Source organism: Tachyglossus aculeatus, chromosome 17 (genome assembly GCF_015852505.1).
Source record: "Tachyglossus aculeatus isolate mTacAcu1 chromosome 17, mTacAcu1.pri, whole genome shotgun sequence".
Classification (NCBI taxonomy): domain Eukaryota; kingdom Metazoa; phylum Chordata; class Mammalia; order Monotremata; family Tachyglossidae; genus Tachyglossus; species Tachyglossus aculeatus.
Window position 1 is genome coordinate 10296299 of NC_052082.1, and position 17091 is coordinate 10313389.

At 49.0% G+C, this 17091-nt stretch overlaps 1 protein-coding gene across 1 annotated transcript; it reads right to left on the reverse strand.

Moving 5' to 3' along the window:
* Positions 1–1378: 1378 nt before the first annotated feature.
* RCHY1 (ring finger and CHY zinc finger domain containing 1) lies at positions 1379–17089 on the reverse strand. Its single transcript, XM_038759739.1, has 9 exons — positions 16842–17089; positions 12849–12968; positions 11013–11128; positions 10217–10295; positions 5805–5849; positions 5622–5680; positions 5494–5520; positions 4498–4618; positions 1379–1842 (listed from the first exon to the last, which is right to left on the reverse strand). Exons 1-9 carry the CDS (start codon positions 17001–17003, stop codon positions 1714–1716), a joined length of 858 nt encoding a protein of 285 aa, XP_038615667.1. The 5' UTR covers positions 17004–17089; the 3' UTR covers positions 1379–1713.
* Positions 17090–17091: the final 2 nt, after the last annotated feature.

Here is a 17091-nt window from a genome sequence, read left to right on the forward strand (position 1 = left end):
TGACCCTACCTGAGGTTTGGATCTGTGGAAAAGATGGATCCAAACAGGAAGAAACGAAGGAAAAAATACACCAAGACCCCCGCCTGTACATACTTGCGGAGACCAGAAATAAACTCGGAATGGCATTCCCGAGTTTTATTTCTCCGAGAGGCAATGACTACATTTCTGTTGACTATCAACCCCGATCAAGTAATGGCTGACCCTACCTGAGGTTTGGATCTGTGGCCAGGTGGATCCAAACAAGGAAAAACTAAGAAATAAATACACCAAGACCCCCACCTGTACATACTTGCGGAGACCAGAAATAAACTCGGAATGGCATTCCCGAGTTTAATTTCTCCGAGAGGCAATGACTACATTTGACGACTAACATCCGCGATCAAGGAGCATGAAACAGGAAGACAGACGGGTGGGTCTGCTTTAAATCACCTGGATCGGTACAGACTGACACTGTTTTTGGTTTTTTATGGTATTTCCCCTTCTAGACTGGGAGCCCGCTGTTGGGTAGGGACCGTCTCTATATGTTGCCAACTTGGACTTCCCAAGCGCTTAGTGCAGTGCTCTGCACACAGTAAGCGCTCAATAAATACGATTGAATGAATGAATGAATGTCCACCCCCCTTCCCCCGAAGACGCGCTCCAACCCGTCTGGCATTCCCGGCCCCTCCCCTACCAATAGGCCGCATCCCGGGGAACGGCTCCGACGGAAATTTTTAGAGAATTTTCGGATAGAAAGTGACCCCCGTGCCAGGGAAACCTGTCTCCGTTCCCGTGCGAGCCCGTTGGGAACAGGGATGTCAAATGCCCGCTTTGCCGCAGGCAACGCCAGGATGAGAACAACATTGCCAAAGAGACTCTTGCCCTGCAGATGTTGCTCTTCGCGGAAAAAGCACACACAACAAAAGCCCTGATGTTCTGATGGCTTGACACCTGTCTCCAAGTTTTGTTTTGTTGTCTGTCTCCCCTTCTATCATCATCATCATCAATCGTATTTATCGAGCGCTTACTATGTGCAGAGCACTGGACTAAGCGCTTGGGAAGTACAAATTGGCAACATATAGAGACAGTCCCTACCCAACAGTGGGCTCACAGTCTAAAAGGGGGAGACTATAGACTCTAGACTTCTAGACTGTGAGCCCGTTGTTGGGTAGGGACCGTCTCTATATGTTGCCAACTTGGACTTCCCAAGCACTTAGTCCGGTGCTCTGCACACACTAAGCGCTCAATAAATACGATTGAGTGAATGAATGAATTTCTGATTTTCCCCAAATTATAACTATTGAAAATCCCGACTTCCTTTCGTAAGACGTCAAGACAACGAACACCCTAATCCCACTGCGTTTCGGCTCAACTCCCATTTGAAATTTACAGCCACCTCTGAGAAGCCCTGACGTTCAGGGTTGCGTCTGGGGAGAGTTTTATTGTGGCGATACGTTACAACAAAACACACGGTCACGGCATCGAGGGGACTGCTTGGGGACATTCTCCAGTGGAGGTAATCGGACCGGAATGGCGAGATCGATTCTACCCCTACGGATCGCCGCTCTTAAAGCCCAAGACACCGAGCGTGAAAAGAAGCACAGCTCTACCAAAGCCCGACGAAGGGGCCGGCGGGGTAGCCCCCCGTCTTTCCTCGGCCGATCCCCGGGGTCCGAAATCCCCTCCGCGGGATCCTGCCCCTTCCGGGGGCTGGAATGGGATTTTATTTCGCGGTCACTGCTGCTGGAGCGGGCCGCCGCACCCTCCGTCCTGGGCCGTGTTGTACGACGCGCAGCTCTTGCACTTCATGCCCAGGATGTGGAACTGGACCGTGGACCGGGCGCTGCAGTCGTTGCAGAGGATCTGGGAACCCGACGAGAGGAGATGTGAATCCCGGCCCCCCGGCTCCGCCCCGTCGCCCCCGGCCTCGTAAGCTCGTCAGGGCCGGGGAGCACGCGCGTGTCTGCTAATCGTTGCGCCATACTCTCCCGGGCGCTCGGCCCGCAATGAGCGCTCGATAGGCGCGCTCTGCACACAGTAAGCGCTCAATAAATACGACTGACTGATTAATTCCCAAAAAGGCAAGGTCCGATTGGAAAACTTATGTAGCCTGTTCCTTCTGCCTGCCAAGGAGCTGTATCGCAAAGAGTCACCCTTAAGTCCCCCCCGCCCTACCTCCTTCCCCTCCCCACGGCACCTGCATATATGTTTGTACAGATTTATTACTCTATTTTACTTGGACATATTTACTCGGCACCTGTATATACGTTTGTACAGATTTACTATTCTATTTTACTTGGACATATTTACTATTCTATTTATTTTGTTAATGATGTGCGCCTAGCTTTAATTCTATTTGTTCTGACGACTTGACACCTGTCCACGTTTTGTTTCGTTGTCTGTGAGCCCGCTGTCGGGTAGGGACCGTCTCCATATGTTGCCGACTGGTACTTCCCAAGCGCTTAGTCCAGTGCTCTGCACATAGTAAGCGCTCAATAAATATGATTGAACGAATGAATGAAATGACAACCACAAAATCCCTCTCTCCCGACAGCTCGACAGTGAACGCCCACCTGCTCTTCCTCGGGTTAGCCGAGCCACACTGCATTTCCCTCAAGAGTTCATTCATTCAATCGTATTTAGTGGGCGCTTACTGTGTGCAGAGCACTGGACTAATCAATCAATCAATCGTATTTATTGAGCGCTTACTGTGTGCAGAGCACTGTACTAAGCGCTTGGGAAGTACAAGTTGGCAACATATAGAGACGGTCCCTACCCAACAGTGGGCTCACAGTCTAAAAGGGGGAGACAGAGAACAAAACCAAACATACTAACAAAATAAAATAGAATAGATATGTACAAGTAAAATAGAGTAATAAATATGTACAAACATATATACATATATATATATATATACATATATACAACATTCGGAGCGGACCTACTAAGTGCTTGGGAAGTACAAGTTGGCAACATATAGAGACAGTCCCTGCCCAACAGTGGGCTCACAGTCTAGAAGGGGGAGACAGCGAACAAAACATATTAGCAAAATAAAATAAATAGAATAAATATGTACAAATAAAATAGAGTAATAAATACACACAAACATATATACATATATAAGCATACATACGTCTCCCCCTCCTAGACTGTGAGCCCGCTGTCGGGTAGGGACCGTCTCCGTAAGTTGCCGACTGGTACTTCCCAAGCGCTTAGTCCAGTGCTCTGCACACAGTAAGCGCTCAATAAATATGACTGAACGAATGAATGAAATGACAACCAGAAAATCCCTCTCTCCCGACAGCGAACGCCCACCTGCTCTTCCTCGGGTTAGCCGAGCCGCACTGCATTTCCCCCAAGAGTTCATTCAATTGTATTTATTGGGCGCTTACTGTGTGCAGAGCACTGGACTAAGCGCTTGGGAGGAGTTGCATCCTACAAGGTGGCCAGGCCCCCCAAGGGGGTCCTTGGGGGTGACGGTCTCCAACAAGTCCCCAGACCCTCTGGTCGGGTAGAAAAGACCCCAGAGGCCGACTTTCTGGGCCTATAAAACGGGTGAAGCCTGCCCCTCTCAGCACTCACCCCTCTTTGTATCCTCCCCAGCGCTTAGAACAGTGCTTTGCACATAGTAGGCGCTTAACAAGTGCTATCATTAATTAAGACTTCTGCTCCCTTCTCTCCCCCACCTCAGATCGAACAGGGGCGGGGGGGGGGGCAGTCAATCAATCAATCAATCGTATTTATTGAGCGCTTACTGTGTGCAGAGCACTGGACTAAGCGCTTGGGAAGTACAAGTTGGCAACATATAGAGACAGTCCCTACCCAACAGCGGGCTCACAGTCTAAAAGGGGGAGACAGAGAACAAAACCAAACACACTAACAAAATAAAATAAATAGAATAGATATGTACAAGTAAAATAAATAGAGTAATAAATATGTACAGACATATATACATATATACAGGTGCTGTGGGGAAGGGAAGGAGGTAAGATGGGGGGGATGGAGAGGGGGACGAGGGGGGAGAGGAAGGAAGGGGCTCAGTCTGGGAAGGCCTCCTGGAGGAGGTGAGCTCTCAGCAGGGCCTTGAAGGGAGGAAGAGAGCTAGCTTGGCGGATGGGCAGAGGGAGGCCATTCCAGGCCCGGGGGAGGATGTGGGCCGGGGGTCGATGGCGGGACAGGCGAGAGCGAGGTATGGTGAGGAGATTAGTGGCAGAGGAGCCATTTGAGCCGTTTGAGACCGGTTTGCTTGTACCTTCCCAGCACTGAGTACACTGCCTGGCACATAGTGAGCGACTAAACAGACACCACGGGTGAATACCACAGTGACCCACGAAGCCTCCTCGAGGGAAAGTGAGGGGCTCGGGAGGGGGACTTTGCGACGGTCCTGCGGTCCAACCCCTTGACTCCACCTGACTGCCGACTCCCCTCCCGCCCGCCCAAGGGGCATCACGGGGCAACCGCCCGGACCGTCGGCGGGTCCGAGCCCCGGATGCCGACCCAGGGGCGCCCAAGACATACTTCCACCGTCATGTTCTGATACTCCGTGGGCATAGGCGTCTGGGCCACTTCATCGTCCAACTGGCGCCAGTACCTACTCATGTCTAAAGCCGAGTGCATGCACAGCGGACACCTGTAGCCCCTGGGGGGAGCGGGGAAAGAAAATGAAACATCTGTCACTCATTCAATTTATTGAGCGCTTCCTGTGTGCAGAGCACTGGACTAAGCGCTTGGGAAGTCCAAGTCGGCAACATATAGAGACGGTCCCTACCCCACAGCGGGCTCACGGTCTAGAAGGGGAAGACGGACAACAAAACAAAACATGGAGACGGGTGTCAAAATCGTCAGAACAAATAGAATTAAAGCTAGATGCACATCATTCGGAAGCGGCACCGGGTGAATTGGCCCATGGGTGGCATCCACCACAGTCTTTTAGACTGTGAGCCCACTGCTGGGTAGGGACCGTCTCTATATGTTGCCAACTTGTACTTCCCAAGCGCTTAGTACAGTGCTCTGCACACAGTAAGCGCTCAATAAATACGATTGATGATGATGATGATCCGCTATACGCTGTGCATCTAGCTTTAATTCTATTTCAATCCAATCGTATTTATTGAGCGCTGTGTGCAGAGCACTGTACTAGGCGCTTGGGAAGTCCAAGTTGGCAACATCTAGAGACGGTCCCTACCCAACAGTGGGCTCACAGCCTAGAAGACTGTGACGATTTGTTCTGACGACTCTGACAACCGTCTCCAGGCTTCGTTTTGTTGTCCGTCTCCCCCTTCTAGACCGTGAGCCCGCGGTCGGGTAGGGACCGTCCCTAGATGTTGCCGACTTGGACTTCCCGAGCGCTTAGTCCAGTGCTCTGCACACGGTAAGCGCTCAATCGATACGATCGAAGCCCCGGGATCGGAGCGGGGGTGCGGAGCGAGCGGAAGATTCCCGGCGGGATGCGGGGACGACACGGCCGACGGCCCAAGGGAGAAGGCGGGGAACGGAAAGGCGCGTAATACTCACTCCTTTAACATAGCTTCGTAACACGTCCTGAAAGGAGACAAGGATGCATACCCGTCGTCATCCCTGGAGACGGAAAAGGAGCCCCCCGCCCGTCCCGTTCCCCCGTCCACCGCCCCCCACCCCGGCACCTGTGCAGGAGGTGTCCACAAGGCAGCACGTGAGCGACGACCCGGGACGTATGGATGTCCTGTAAGGGAGCCGGACCGGGCCCGGAGATTACCCTGGGAGCGCAGTCCCGGCCCCGCGGGACGCCCGAGATCGGACGAGTCAAAAAAAATAAAATCCCCCATCGCCAAAGTCTTGAGACTCACCTCCAAACAGATCGGGCAGTTCTGCCGAGACACGTTTTCGATGCACTGCGGGTTTGGAAGCAAAAAAAAAACAAAACCGACGGAGGCAGGATGAGAGCAGCGAAGCACGGACGTGGAAACGACCGGCTTGCACGCGAGAGGAGCTCCTCTAGTAACTGTGGTATCGGTTAATTGTTAGTATATTTTGGTTTGGTTTTGTTCTCTGTCTCCCCCTTTTAGACTGTGAGCCCACTGTTGGGTAGGGACTGTCTCTCTATGTTGCCAATTTGTCTTTCCGAAGCGCTTAGTACAGTGCTCTGCACATAGTAAGCGCTCAATAAATACGACTGATTGATTGATCAAGCGAGCGGTGTGGTCGTGTGGCAGAGAACCAGCCTAGAACCAGAAGGGCCGGGGTTTGTCGCGTGACTGTGGGCGAGTCGCTTAACTTCCCTGTCCCCCCCATTTGTAAAATCAATCAATCAATCATATTTATTGAGCGCTTACTATGTGCAGAGCACTGTACTGAGCGCTTGGGAAGTACAAATTGAGTAAAATGAGGATAGTAATACCTTCCCTTCTCTCCCTATCTCACAGGGTTGTTGTGAGGGCTGAAAGGAACTAATGCGAGAGCGCTTTGGCAATAAAAGCGCTACAGAATACCATTTTTGAGAAGCAGTGTGGCCTCAAGGGTAGCGCCCGGGCCTGCGAGTCGGAGGGAGCTGGGTTCCAATCCCGGCTCCGCCACTGGTCCACTGTGTGACCTTGGGCAAGTCACTTCCCGTCTCTGTGCCTCGGTGCCCTCATCTGGAAAATGGGGATCATACTTCTAGACTGTGAGCCCCGCTGTTGGGTAGGGGCCGTCTCTAGATGTTGCCATCTTGGACTTCCCAAGCGCTTAGTCCAGTGCTCTGCACGCAGTAAGCGCTCAATAAATACGACTGAATGAACGAATGAATGAATGAATCCAGACTGTGAGCCCCATGTGGGTTAGGGACTGTGGTATCTTGTATCTACCAAAAAGACCCGACCCGATTATCTTGTATCTATCCTAGACTGTGAGCCCCACTGTTGGGTAGGGGCCGTCTCTAGATGTTGCCAACTTGGACTTCCCAAGCGCTTAGTCCAGTGCTCTGCACACAGTAAGCGCTCAATAAATACGGATTGAATGAATGAATGAATCCACACTGTGAGCCCCATGTGGGTTAGGGACTGTGGTACCTTGTATCTATCTATCTTGTCCCCTGCCAAAATCATTTCTTTATATTAATGTCTGTCTCCCTCTCTAGACTGAAAGCCCGTCGTGGGCAGGCAACGTGCCCACCAACTCTGTTGCATCGCACTCTCCCGAGCGCTTAACACAGTGTTCTGGTCGGCACTCGATAAATACCACTGATCGACTGTACGTCACGGCTCCGTCCATCGTCATCATCATCAATCGTATTTATTAGGCGCTTACTATGTGCAGAGCACTGTACTGAGCGCTTGGGAAGTACAAATTGGCAACATCTAGAGACAGTCCCTACCCAACAGTGGGCTCACAGTCTAAAAGGGGGAGACAGAGAACAAAACCAAACATACTAACAAAATAAAATAAATAGGATAGATTTGCACAAGCAAAATAAATAAATAAATAAACAGAGGAATAAATAAATAATAAATAAATAAATGGTAGATCGATAAATAAATAAATAAATAAATGAATAATAAATAGATAGATAAATAATAAATAAATAGATAGATCGATTAATAAATAGATAAATAAATAAATATAAATAAATAGATAGATAGATATAGATAGATAATAGATAAATAATAAATAAATAAATAAATATAAGTAAAAATAAATAGATAAATAAATAAACAATAAGAAAATAAAAAATAAATAAATATATAAATAAATAAATGAATGAATGAATGAATGAATGAAGTAATAGTCCAGTACATAGTACATTTAGTACATTAATCCAGTACGTTTTAGCTTCAAAACCGACACAAATGCTGAAGTCCGTTCATTCAACGGTATTCAGCGGGCACTTACTGTGTGCAGAGCGCTGTACTAAGCGCTTGGGGAAGCACGATGCAACAAAAACCAGACATGTTACCAGAGTGCCCGATGAATATTTGAGTGAACGGGGAGAAGGGGTTTCACTGAGAACACAAATGATGTTTTCATGAGGGGGAGGCCCAGTTTGCTCGCTCAAACGGTAGTCATCGAAGGAGGCAAGGTGAGCCAAGGTCATTAAAAGGGGGAAAATGGAGTTGCCTAATGGACTCCCAGAAGCTCACATCTTCCCTCGCGTCCTCGCTAGCCACGGCCCAGCCATCCCCCTTCTAGACTGTAAGCCCACTGTTGGGTAGGGACCGTCTCTAAATGTTGCCGACTTGGACTTCCCAAGTGCTTAGTACAGTGCTCTGCACACAGTGGGACAACCTGATCTCCTTGTAACCTCCCCGGTGCTTAGAACAGCGCTTTGCACATAGTAAGCGCTTAATAAATGCCATCATTATTATTATTACAGTGCTCTGCACACAGTAAGCGCTCAATAAATACGACACTGAATGAATGAATCCAGCGCTTAGAACGGTGCTCGGCACATAGTAAGCACTTAACAAATGCCTCCGTCATCATCGTCATCATCACCACTCTTCAAATCCGGGCCTCAACGCTTAGAACAGTGCTCGGCACATAGTAAGCGCTTAACAAATGCCGCCGTCATCATCACCGCTTTTCAAATCCGGGCCTCGGCGCTTAGAACAGTGCTCGGCACATAGTAATCGCTTAACAAATGCCGCCGTCATCATCACCACTTTTCAAATCCGGGCCTCGGCGCTTAGAACAGTGCTCGGCACATAGTAAGCGCTTAACAAATGCCGTCGTCATCATCGTCATCATCAACACTTTTCAAATCCGGGCCTCAGTGCTTAGAACAGTGCTCGGCACATAGTAAGCGCTTAACAAATGCCATCGTCATCATTGTCATCATCTCCGCTTTTCAAATCCGGGCCTCGGCGCTTAGAACAGTGCTCAGCACATAGTAAGCGCCTAACAAATGCCATGGTCATCACTGCCATCATCACCACTTTTCAAATCCAGGCCTCAGTGCTTAGAACAGCGCTCGGCACATAGTAAGCGCTTAACAAATGCCGCCGTCATCATCACCGCTTTTCAAATCCGGGCCTCGGCGCTTAGAACAGTGCTCGGCACATAATAAGCGCTTAACAAATGCCGCCGTCATCATCAGCGCTTTTCAAATCCGGGTCTCGGCGCTTAGAACAGTGCTCGGCACATAGTAAGCGCTTAACAAATGCCGCTGTCATCATCACCGCTTTTCAAATCCAGGTCTCAGCGCTTAGAACAGAGCTCGGCACATAGTAAGCTCTTAACAAATGCCATCGTCATCATCGTCATCACTACCACTTTTCAAATCCAGGCCTCAGTGCTTAGAACAGTGCTCGGCGCATAGAAAGCACTTTACAAACGCCACCATCATCATCATCATCATCATCATCATCACCACCACTTTTCAAATCCGGGCCTCGGCGCTTAGAACAGTGCTCGGCGCATAGTAAGCGCCTAGCAAATGCCGCCGTCATCATCGTCATCATCACCACTCTTCAAATCCGGGCCTCAGCACTTAGAACAGTGCTCGGCACATAGTAAGCGCTTAACAAATGCCGCCGTCATCATCACCGCTTTTCAAATCCGGGTCTCAGGGCTTAGAACAGTGCTCGGCACATAGCAAGCGCTTAACAAATGCCGTCGTCATCATCACCGCTTTTCAAATCCGGGCCTCAGCGCTTAGAACAGAGCTCGGCACATAGTAAGCTCTTAACAAATGCTGCCATCATCATCGTCATCATCACCACTCTTCAAATTCGGGCCTCAACGCTTAGAACAGTGCTCGGCACATAATAAGCACTTAACAAATGCCGCCGTCCTCATCACCACTTTTCAAATCCGGGCCTCGGCGCTTAGAACAGTGCTCGGCACATAATAAGCACTTAACAAATGCCGCCGTCATCATCGTCATCATCACCACTTTTCAAATCCGGGCCTCGGCGCTTAGAACAGTGCTCGGCACATAGTAAGCACTTAACAGATGCCGTCGTCATCATCGTCATCATCACCGCTTTTCAAATCCGGGCCTCGGCGCTTAGAACAGTGCTTGGCACATAGTAAGCGCTTTACAAATGCTGTCGTCGTCATCATCATCATCACCACTTTTCAATTCTGGGCCTCAGTGCTTAGAACAGTGCTCGGTACATAGTAAGCTCTTAACAAATGCCGCCGTCATCAGCGTCCTCATCACCGCTTTTCAAATCCGGGCCTCGGCGCTTAGAACAGTGCTCGGCACCTAGTAAGCGCCTAACAAAGGCTGTCGTCATCACCGTCATCAGGCTCGCGGTTTAGGCTGGCCAGACGAACCCACCTTGTGCTTCCCTTGGAGGCTCAAAGCGAGGCAGAGGTTGCACTTGGAGCAGTGGAAAAACTCCTCCTTGGGACCGATTCTAAAGACGGAAGAAATACGATTGAATGAATGAATGAGGACTCCAGCACTTAGCATAGGGGAGGTGCTTAAATAATAATAATGGCATTTACTAATCCATCAATCGTATTTATTGAGCGCTTACTGTGTGCAGAGCACTGGACTGAGCACTTGGGAAGTACAAGTCGGCAACACATAGAGACAGTCCCTACCCAACAGCGGGCTCACAGTCAAGAAGGGGGAGACGGAGAACAAAACCAAACATACTAACAAAATAAAATCAATAGAATAGATATGTACAAGATAATAGATAACAAATAAATAAATAGATAGATAATAGAGTAATAAATATGTACAAGCACATATTCAGGTGCAGTGGGGAAGGGAAGGAGGTAAGATGGGGGGATGGAGAGGGGGACGAGGGGGAGAGGAAGGAAGGGGCTCAGTGGTTCATAAGCGCTTACTATGTGCAAAGCACTGTTCTAAGCGCTGGAAGGGAAGGAGGTAAGATGGGGGGGATGGAGAGGGCGACGAGGGGGAGAGGAAGGAAGGGGCTCAGTGGTTCCTAAGTGCTCACTATGTGCAAAGGACTGTTCTAAGCGCTGGAGAGGTTACAAAGTGATCAGGTTGTCCCCCGGGGTGCCGTTACCGACTTAGAACCGTTCAGACAAAACCGCTCCCCCCCCCCCTCCAAATCCCGCCGCGCCAACAAATCCGGAGGAAAAAGCACGCACAGTACCTACAAATTCCACACTCCTCACAGTGGTACTGCTTCTTGTCTTTGTCAAACAGGTGGCAGATGGGGCAGTAATATTCTCCAAACACGGTGCCACAGTCTTCGCAGCTCTGACGGGCCTGTGGGGAAGCCAGGTGTGACGGAAATAACTAGGAGGGGGGAAAAAAATCTCTCTGTTTTGAAGAAGGGCCTTCCCTGACATCCCAGGGGCAATGTCGATCACGGATCGGCAACTGTGTCCTTTCAGATCAATCAATCAATCAATTAATCATATTTATTGAGCGCTTACTGTGTGCAGAGCACTGGACTAAGCGCTTGGGAAGTCCAAGCTGGCAACATATAGATACGGTCCCTACCCGACAGTGGGCTCACAGTCTAAAAGATCATTCACTCGTACGAAGCTTCCCCAGGCCTGGAAGTACTGAATCAGAAATAGCGGGGCTTAACGGATACAGCAGGGCAATAATAATAATAATAATAATAATAATAATAATAATGGTGGCATTTGTTAAGCGCTTACTATGTGCAAAGCACTGTTCTAAGCGCTGGGAGGGATACAAGGTGATCAGGTTGTCCCGCGTGGGGCTCCCAGTCATCATCCCCATTTTACAGATGAGGGAACTGAGGCTCCGAGAAGTGAAGTGACTTGCCCAAGGTCACACAGCAGACGTGTGGCGGAGCCGGGATTCGAACCCACGACCTCTGACTCCAAAGCCCGGGCTCCTTCCACTGAGCCACGCTGGGAATCAAAAGGACCTGGATTCTAAGTGGGGTTATGTTCCCAACTTGTACTTCCTTTTTTGTTTTTTAAGGGCATTTTATTAAGCGCTTACTATGTGCAAAGCACTGTTCCAAGCGCTGGGGAGGTTACAAGGTGATCAGGTTGTGCCACGTGGGGCTCACAGTCTTCATCCCCATTTTACAGATGAGGGAACTGAGGCCCAGAGAAGTGTAGTGCTTAGGACAGTGCTCTGCACACAGTAAGCACTCAATAAATCAATCAATCGTATTTATTGAGCGCTTACTATGTGCAGAGCACTGTACTAAGCGCTTATACAATTGAATGAATGAAGTGACTTGCCCAAAGTTACACAGCTGACAATTGGCGGAGCTGGGATTTGAACCCATGACCTCTGACACCAAAGCCCGGGCTCTTTTCCACTGAGCCACGCTGCTTCTAATCCTGGCTCCGCCACTTCATTCATCCATTCAATCGTATTTATTGAGCGCTGACTGTGTGCAGAGCACTGGACTAAGCGCTTGGGAGGGCCAAGCTGTTCCGCCGTTTAACTTGGACAAGTCGCTTCACTTCTCTGGGCCTCAGTCACCTCATCTGGAGAAGCAGCGTGGCTCAGCGGAGTCAGAGGTCATGGGTTCAAATCCCGGTTCGGCCAATTGTCAGCTGGGTCACTTCACTTCTCTGGGCCTCAGTTCCCTCGTCTGTACAATGGGGATGAAGACTGTGAGCCCTGCGTGGGACAACCTGATCACCTTGTAACCTCCCCAGCGCTAAGAACAGTGCTTTGCACGTAGTAAGCACTTAATAAATGCCATGATTATTATTATTATTATTATCATTATTATTACAGAGATCTCCTAAAACCACCCATCCCCGGCACCCCGGAATTAAACTCAGATCCCGGGCCTTTTGAGGTTAGGAGTTTTCAAAAAACCTTCCGACTGGGAGCCCACTGTTGGGTAGGGACCATCTCTATATGTTGCCAACTTGGACTTCCCAAGCGCTTAGTACAGTGCTCTGCACACAGTAAGCGCTCAATCAATACGATTGATTGATTGATTGATTGATTCCGAGGCCAGAAACTCGTCTGGGCCACTGACCTGTTGGAGTTTTTCACAGCTGGCACACTGCACCTCTTTCACTTGAAAACGATCCAGCTGGTGGTCTTCTTCGCTGTCATGGCACAGGCGGCAGATGTAAAGTTTCTCGCAGCAAGGAGCCTGTCAAAAACAGGATTTTTAGGAAAATAAGAACAAATGGGCCATTCGCGGAGGGGGAAAGGCTACGAGTAGAGAAGCAGCGTGGCTCAGTGGAAAGAGCCCGGGCTTTGGAGTCGGAGGTCATGGGTTCAAATCCCGGCTCCGCCAACTGGCAGCTGTGTGACTTTGAGCAAGTCAAATACCATTATTATTATTATTATTATGGGGATTAAGCCTGTGAGCCCCCCGTGGGACAACCTGATCCCCTTGTATCTCCCCCAGCACATAGTAACTGCTTAATAAATGCCATTATCATTATTATTATTATTAGTCTCTGCTTCAGTTCCCTCGTCTGTAAAATGGGGATGAAGCTTGGGAGCCCCCCGTGGGACAACCTGATCACCTTGTAACCTCCCCAGCGCTTAGAACAGTGCTTTGCACATAGTAAGCGCTTAACAAATACCATTATTATTATGATGATGATCCCCCATCTTACCTCCTTCCCTTCCCCACAGCACCTGTATATATGTGTATATGTTTGTACATATTTATTACTCTATTTATTTATTTTATTTGTACATATCTATTCTATTTATTTTATTTTGTTAGTACGTTTGGTTTTGTTCTCTGTCTCTCCCTTTTAGACTGTGAGCCCAATGTTGGGTAGGGACTGTCTCTATATGTTGCCAATTTGTACTTCCCAAGCGCTTAGCACAGTGCTCTGCACATAGTAAGCGCTCAATAAATATGATTGATGATGATGATGATGGGGATGAAGCCTGGGAGCCCCCCGTGGGACAACCTGATCAATCAATCAATCGTATTTATTGAGCGCTTACTGTGTGCAGAGCACTGTACTAAGCGCTTGGGAAGTACAAGCTGGCAACATATACAGTCCCTACCCAACAGTGGGCTCACAGTCTAGAAGGGGGAGACAGAACAAAACCAAACATACTAACAAAATAAAATAAATAGAATAGAATAGATAAATAGAATAGATAGGTACAAGTAAAATAAATAAATAGAGTAATAAATATGCACAAACATATATACGTATATCCAGGTGCTGTGGGGAAGGGAAGGAGGTAAGATGGGGGGGATGGAGAGGGGGACGAGGGGGAGAGGAAGGAAGGGGCTCAGTGTGGGAAGGCCTCCTGGAGGAGGTGAGCTCTCAGTAGGGCCTTGAAGGGAGGAAGGGCCTTGAAGGGAGGATCACCTTGTAACCTCCCCAGCGCATAGTAACTGCTTAATAAATGCCATTATCATTATTATTATTATTAGTCTCTGCTTCAGTTCCCTCATCTGTAAAATGGGGATGAAGCCTGTGAGCCCCCCGTGGGACCACCTGATCACCTTGTAACCTCCCCAGCGCTTAGAACAGTGCTTTGCACATAGTAAGCGCTTAACAAATACCATTATTATGATGATGATGGGGATGAAGTCTGGGAGCCCCCCGTGGGACAACCTGATCACCTCGTAACCACCCCAGCGCATAGTAACCGCTTAATAAATGCCATTACCATTATTATGAGTCTCTGGGCCTCAGTTCCCTCGTCTGTTAAATGGGGATGAAGCCTGTGAGCCCCCTGTGGGGCAACCTGATCACCTCGTAACCTCCCCAGCGCATAGTAACTGCTTAATAAATGCCATTTCCATTATTATTAGTCTCTGGGCCTCAGTTCCCTCGTCTGTAAAATGGGGATGAAGCCTGTGAGCTCCCCGTGGGACAACCCGATCACCTTGTGACCTCCCCAGCGCTTAGAACAGTGCTTTGTACATAGTAAGCTTTTAACAAATACCATTATCATTATTATCATTATTACTATTATTATTATTATGGGGATTAAGCCTGTGAGCCCCCTGTGGGACAACCCGATCACCTTGAAACCTCCCCAGCGCTTAGTAACTGCCTAATAAATGAAATTATCATTATTATTATTATTAGTCTCTGGGCCTCAGTTCCCTCATCTGTAAAATGGGGACGAAGACTGTGAGCCCCCCGTGGGGCAGCCTGATCACCTTGAAACCTCCCCAGCGCTAACTGCCTAATAAATGAGATTATCATTATTATTATTATTATTATTATTAGTCTCTGGGCCTCAGTTCCCTCGTCTGTAAAATGGGGACGAAGACTGTGAGCCCCCCGTGGGGCAGCCTGATCACCTTGTAACCTCCCCAGCGCTAACTGCCTAATAAACGAAATTATCATAATTATTATTATTATTATTAGTCTCTGGGCCTCAGTTCCCTCGTCTGTAAAATGGGGACGAAGACTGTGAGCCCCCCGCGGGGCAGCCTGATCACCTTGTAACCTCCCCAGCGCTAACTGCCTAATAAATGAAATTATCATTATTATTATTAGTCTCTGGGCCTCAGTTCCCTCGTCTGTAAAATGGGGACGAAGACTGTGAGCCCCCCGTGGGGCAGCCTGATCACCTTGTAACCTCCCCAGCCTAACTGCCTAATAAATGAAATTATCATTATTATTATTATTATTAGTCTCCGGGCCTCAGTTCCCTCGTCTGTAAAATGGGGACGAAGACTGTGAGCCCCCCGTGGGGACAACCTGATCACCTTGTAACCTCCCCAGCGCTAACTGCCTAATAAATGAAATTATCATTATTATTATTATTATTATTAGTCTCTGGGCCTCAGTTCCCTCGTCTGTAAAATGGGGACGAAGACTGTGAGCCCCCCGTGGGGCAGCCTGATCACCTTGAAACCTCCCCAGCGCTTAGTAACTGCCTAATAAATGAAATTATCATTATTATTATTATTATTAGTCTCTGGGCCTCAGTTCCCTCGTCTGTAAAATGGGGACGAAGACTGTGAGCCCCCCGTGGGGCAGCCTGATCACCTTGAAACCTCCCCAGCGCCAACTGCCTAATAAATGAAATTATCATTATTATTATTATTATTAGTCTCCGGGCCTCAGTTCCCTCGTCTGTAAAATGGGGACGAAGACTGTGAGCCCCCCGTGGGGTAACCTGATCACCTTGAAACCTCCCCAGCGCTAACTGCCTAATAAATGAAATTATCATTATTATTATTATTATTATTATTATTAGTCTCCGGGCCTCAGTTCCCTCGTCTGTAAAATGGGGACGAAGACTGTGAGCCCCCCGTGGGGCAGCCTGATCACCTTGTAACCTCCCCAGCCTAACTGCCTAATAAATGAAATTATCATTATTATTATTATTATTAGTCTCCGGGCCTCAGTTCCCTCGTCTGTAAAATGGGGACGAAGACTGTGAGCCCCCCGTGGGGACAACCTGATCACCTTGTAACCTCCCCAGTGCTAACTGCCTAATAAATGAAATTATCATTATTATTATTATTATTATTATTATTAGTCTCCGGGCCTCAGTTCCCTCGTCTGTAAAATGGGGACGAAGACTGTGAGCCCCCCGTGGGGCAGCCTGATCACCTTGTAACCTCCCCAGCCTAACTGCCTAATAAATGAAATTATCATTATTATTATTATTATTAGTCTCCGGGCCTCAGTTCCCTCGTCTGTAAAATGGGGACGAAGACTGTGAGCCCCCCGTGGGGACAACCTGATCACCTTGTAACCTCCCCAGTGCTAACTGCCTAATAAATGAAATTATCATTATTATTATTATTATTATTATTATTAGTCTCCGGGCCTCAGTTCCCTCGTCTGTAAAATGGGGACGAAGACTGTGAGCCCCCCGTGGGGCAACCTGATCACCTTGTAACCTCCCCAGCGCTGCCTAATAAATGAAATTACTATTATTATTATTATTATTATTATTAGTCTCTGGGCCTCAGTTCCCTCGTCTGTAAAATGGGGATGAAGCCTGGGAGCGCTTGGGGCCAACGTTGGTCCCCTGTCCCCCTCCTGCCCTTCCGGGCCCCCATGGCCGCCATCACCTTGAGGAGACAGCCCCGGTCGTAGTGGCGGCAGCCCCGCCGCGCTGGTCCCCGTTTGGGCCCCAAAAGGCCGCCCGAGGCCGCGCCCGGCCCCGACTCCAGCCCCCGGCTCGGCCCCGGGCCTAGGCCGCCCCCGCCGCCATCTTGGGCCGCCGCCGCCATCCTCCCTCAGCGCCCGCCCTCGGCGCCCATTGGCTGCCGCCGCCCACGTGACTCGGGGCGACCGGACGTCCGGTCCCGCGGGGGCGCT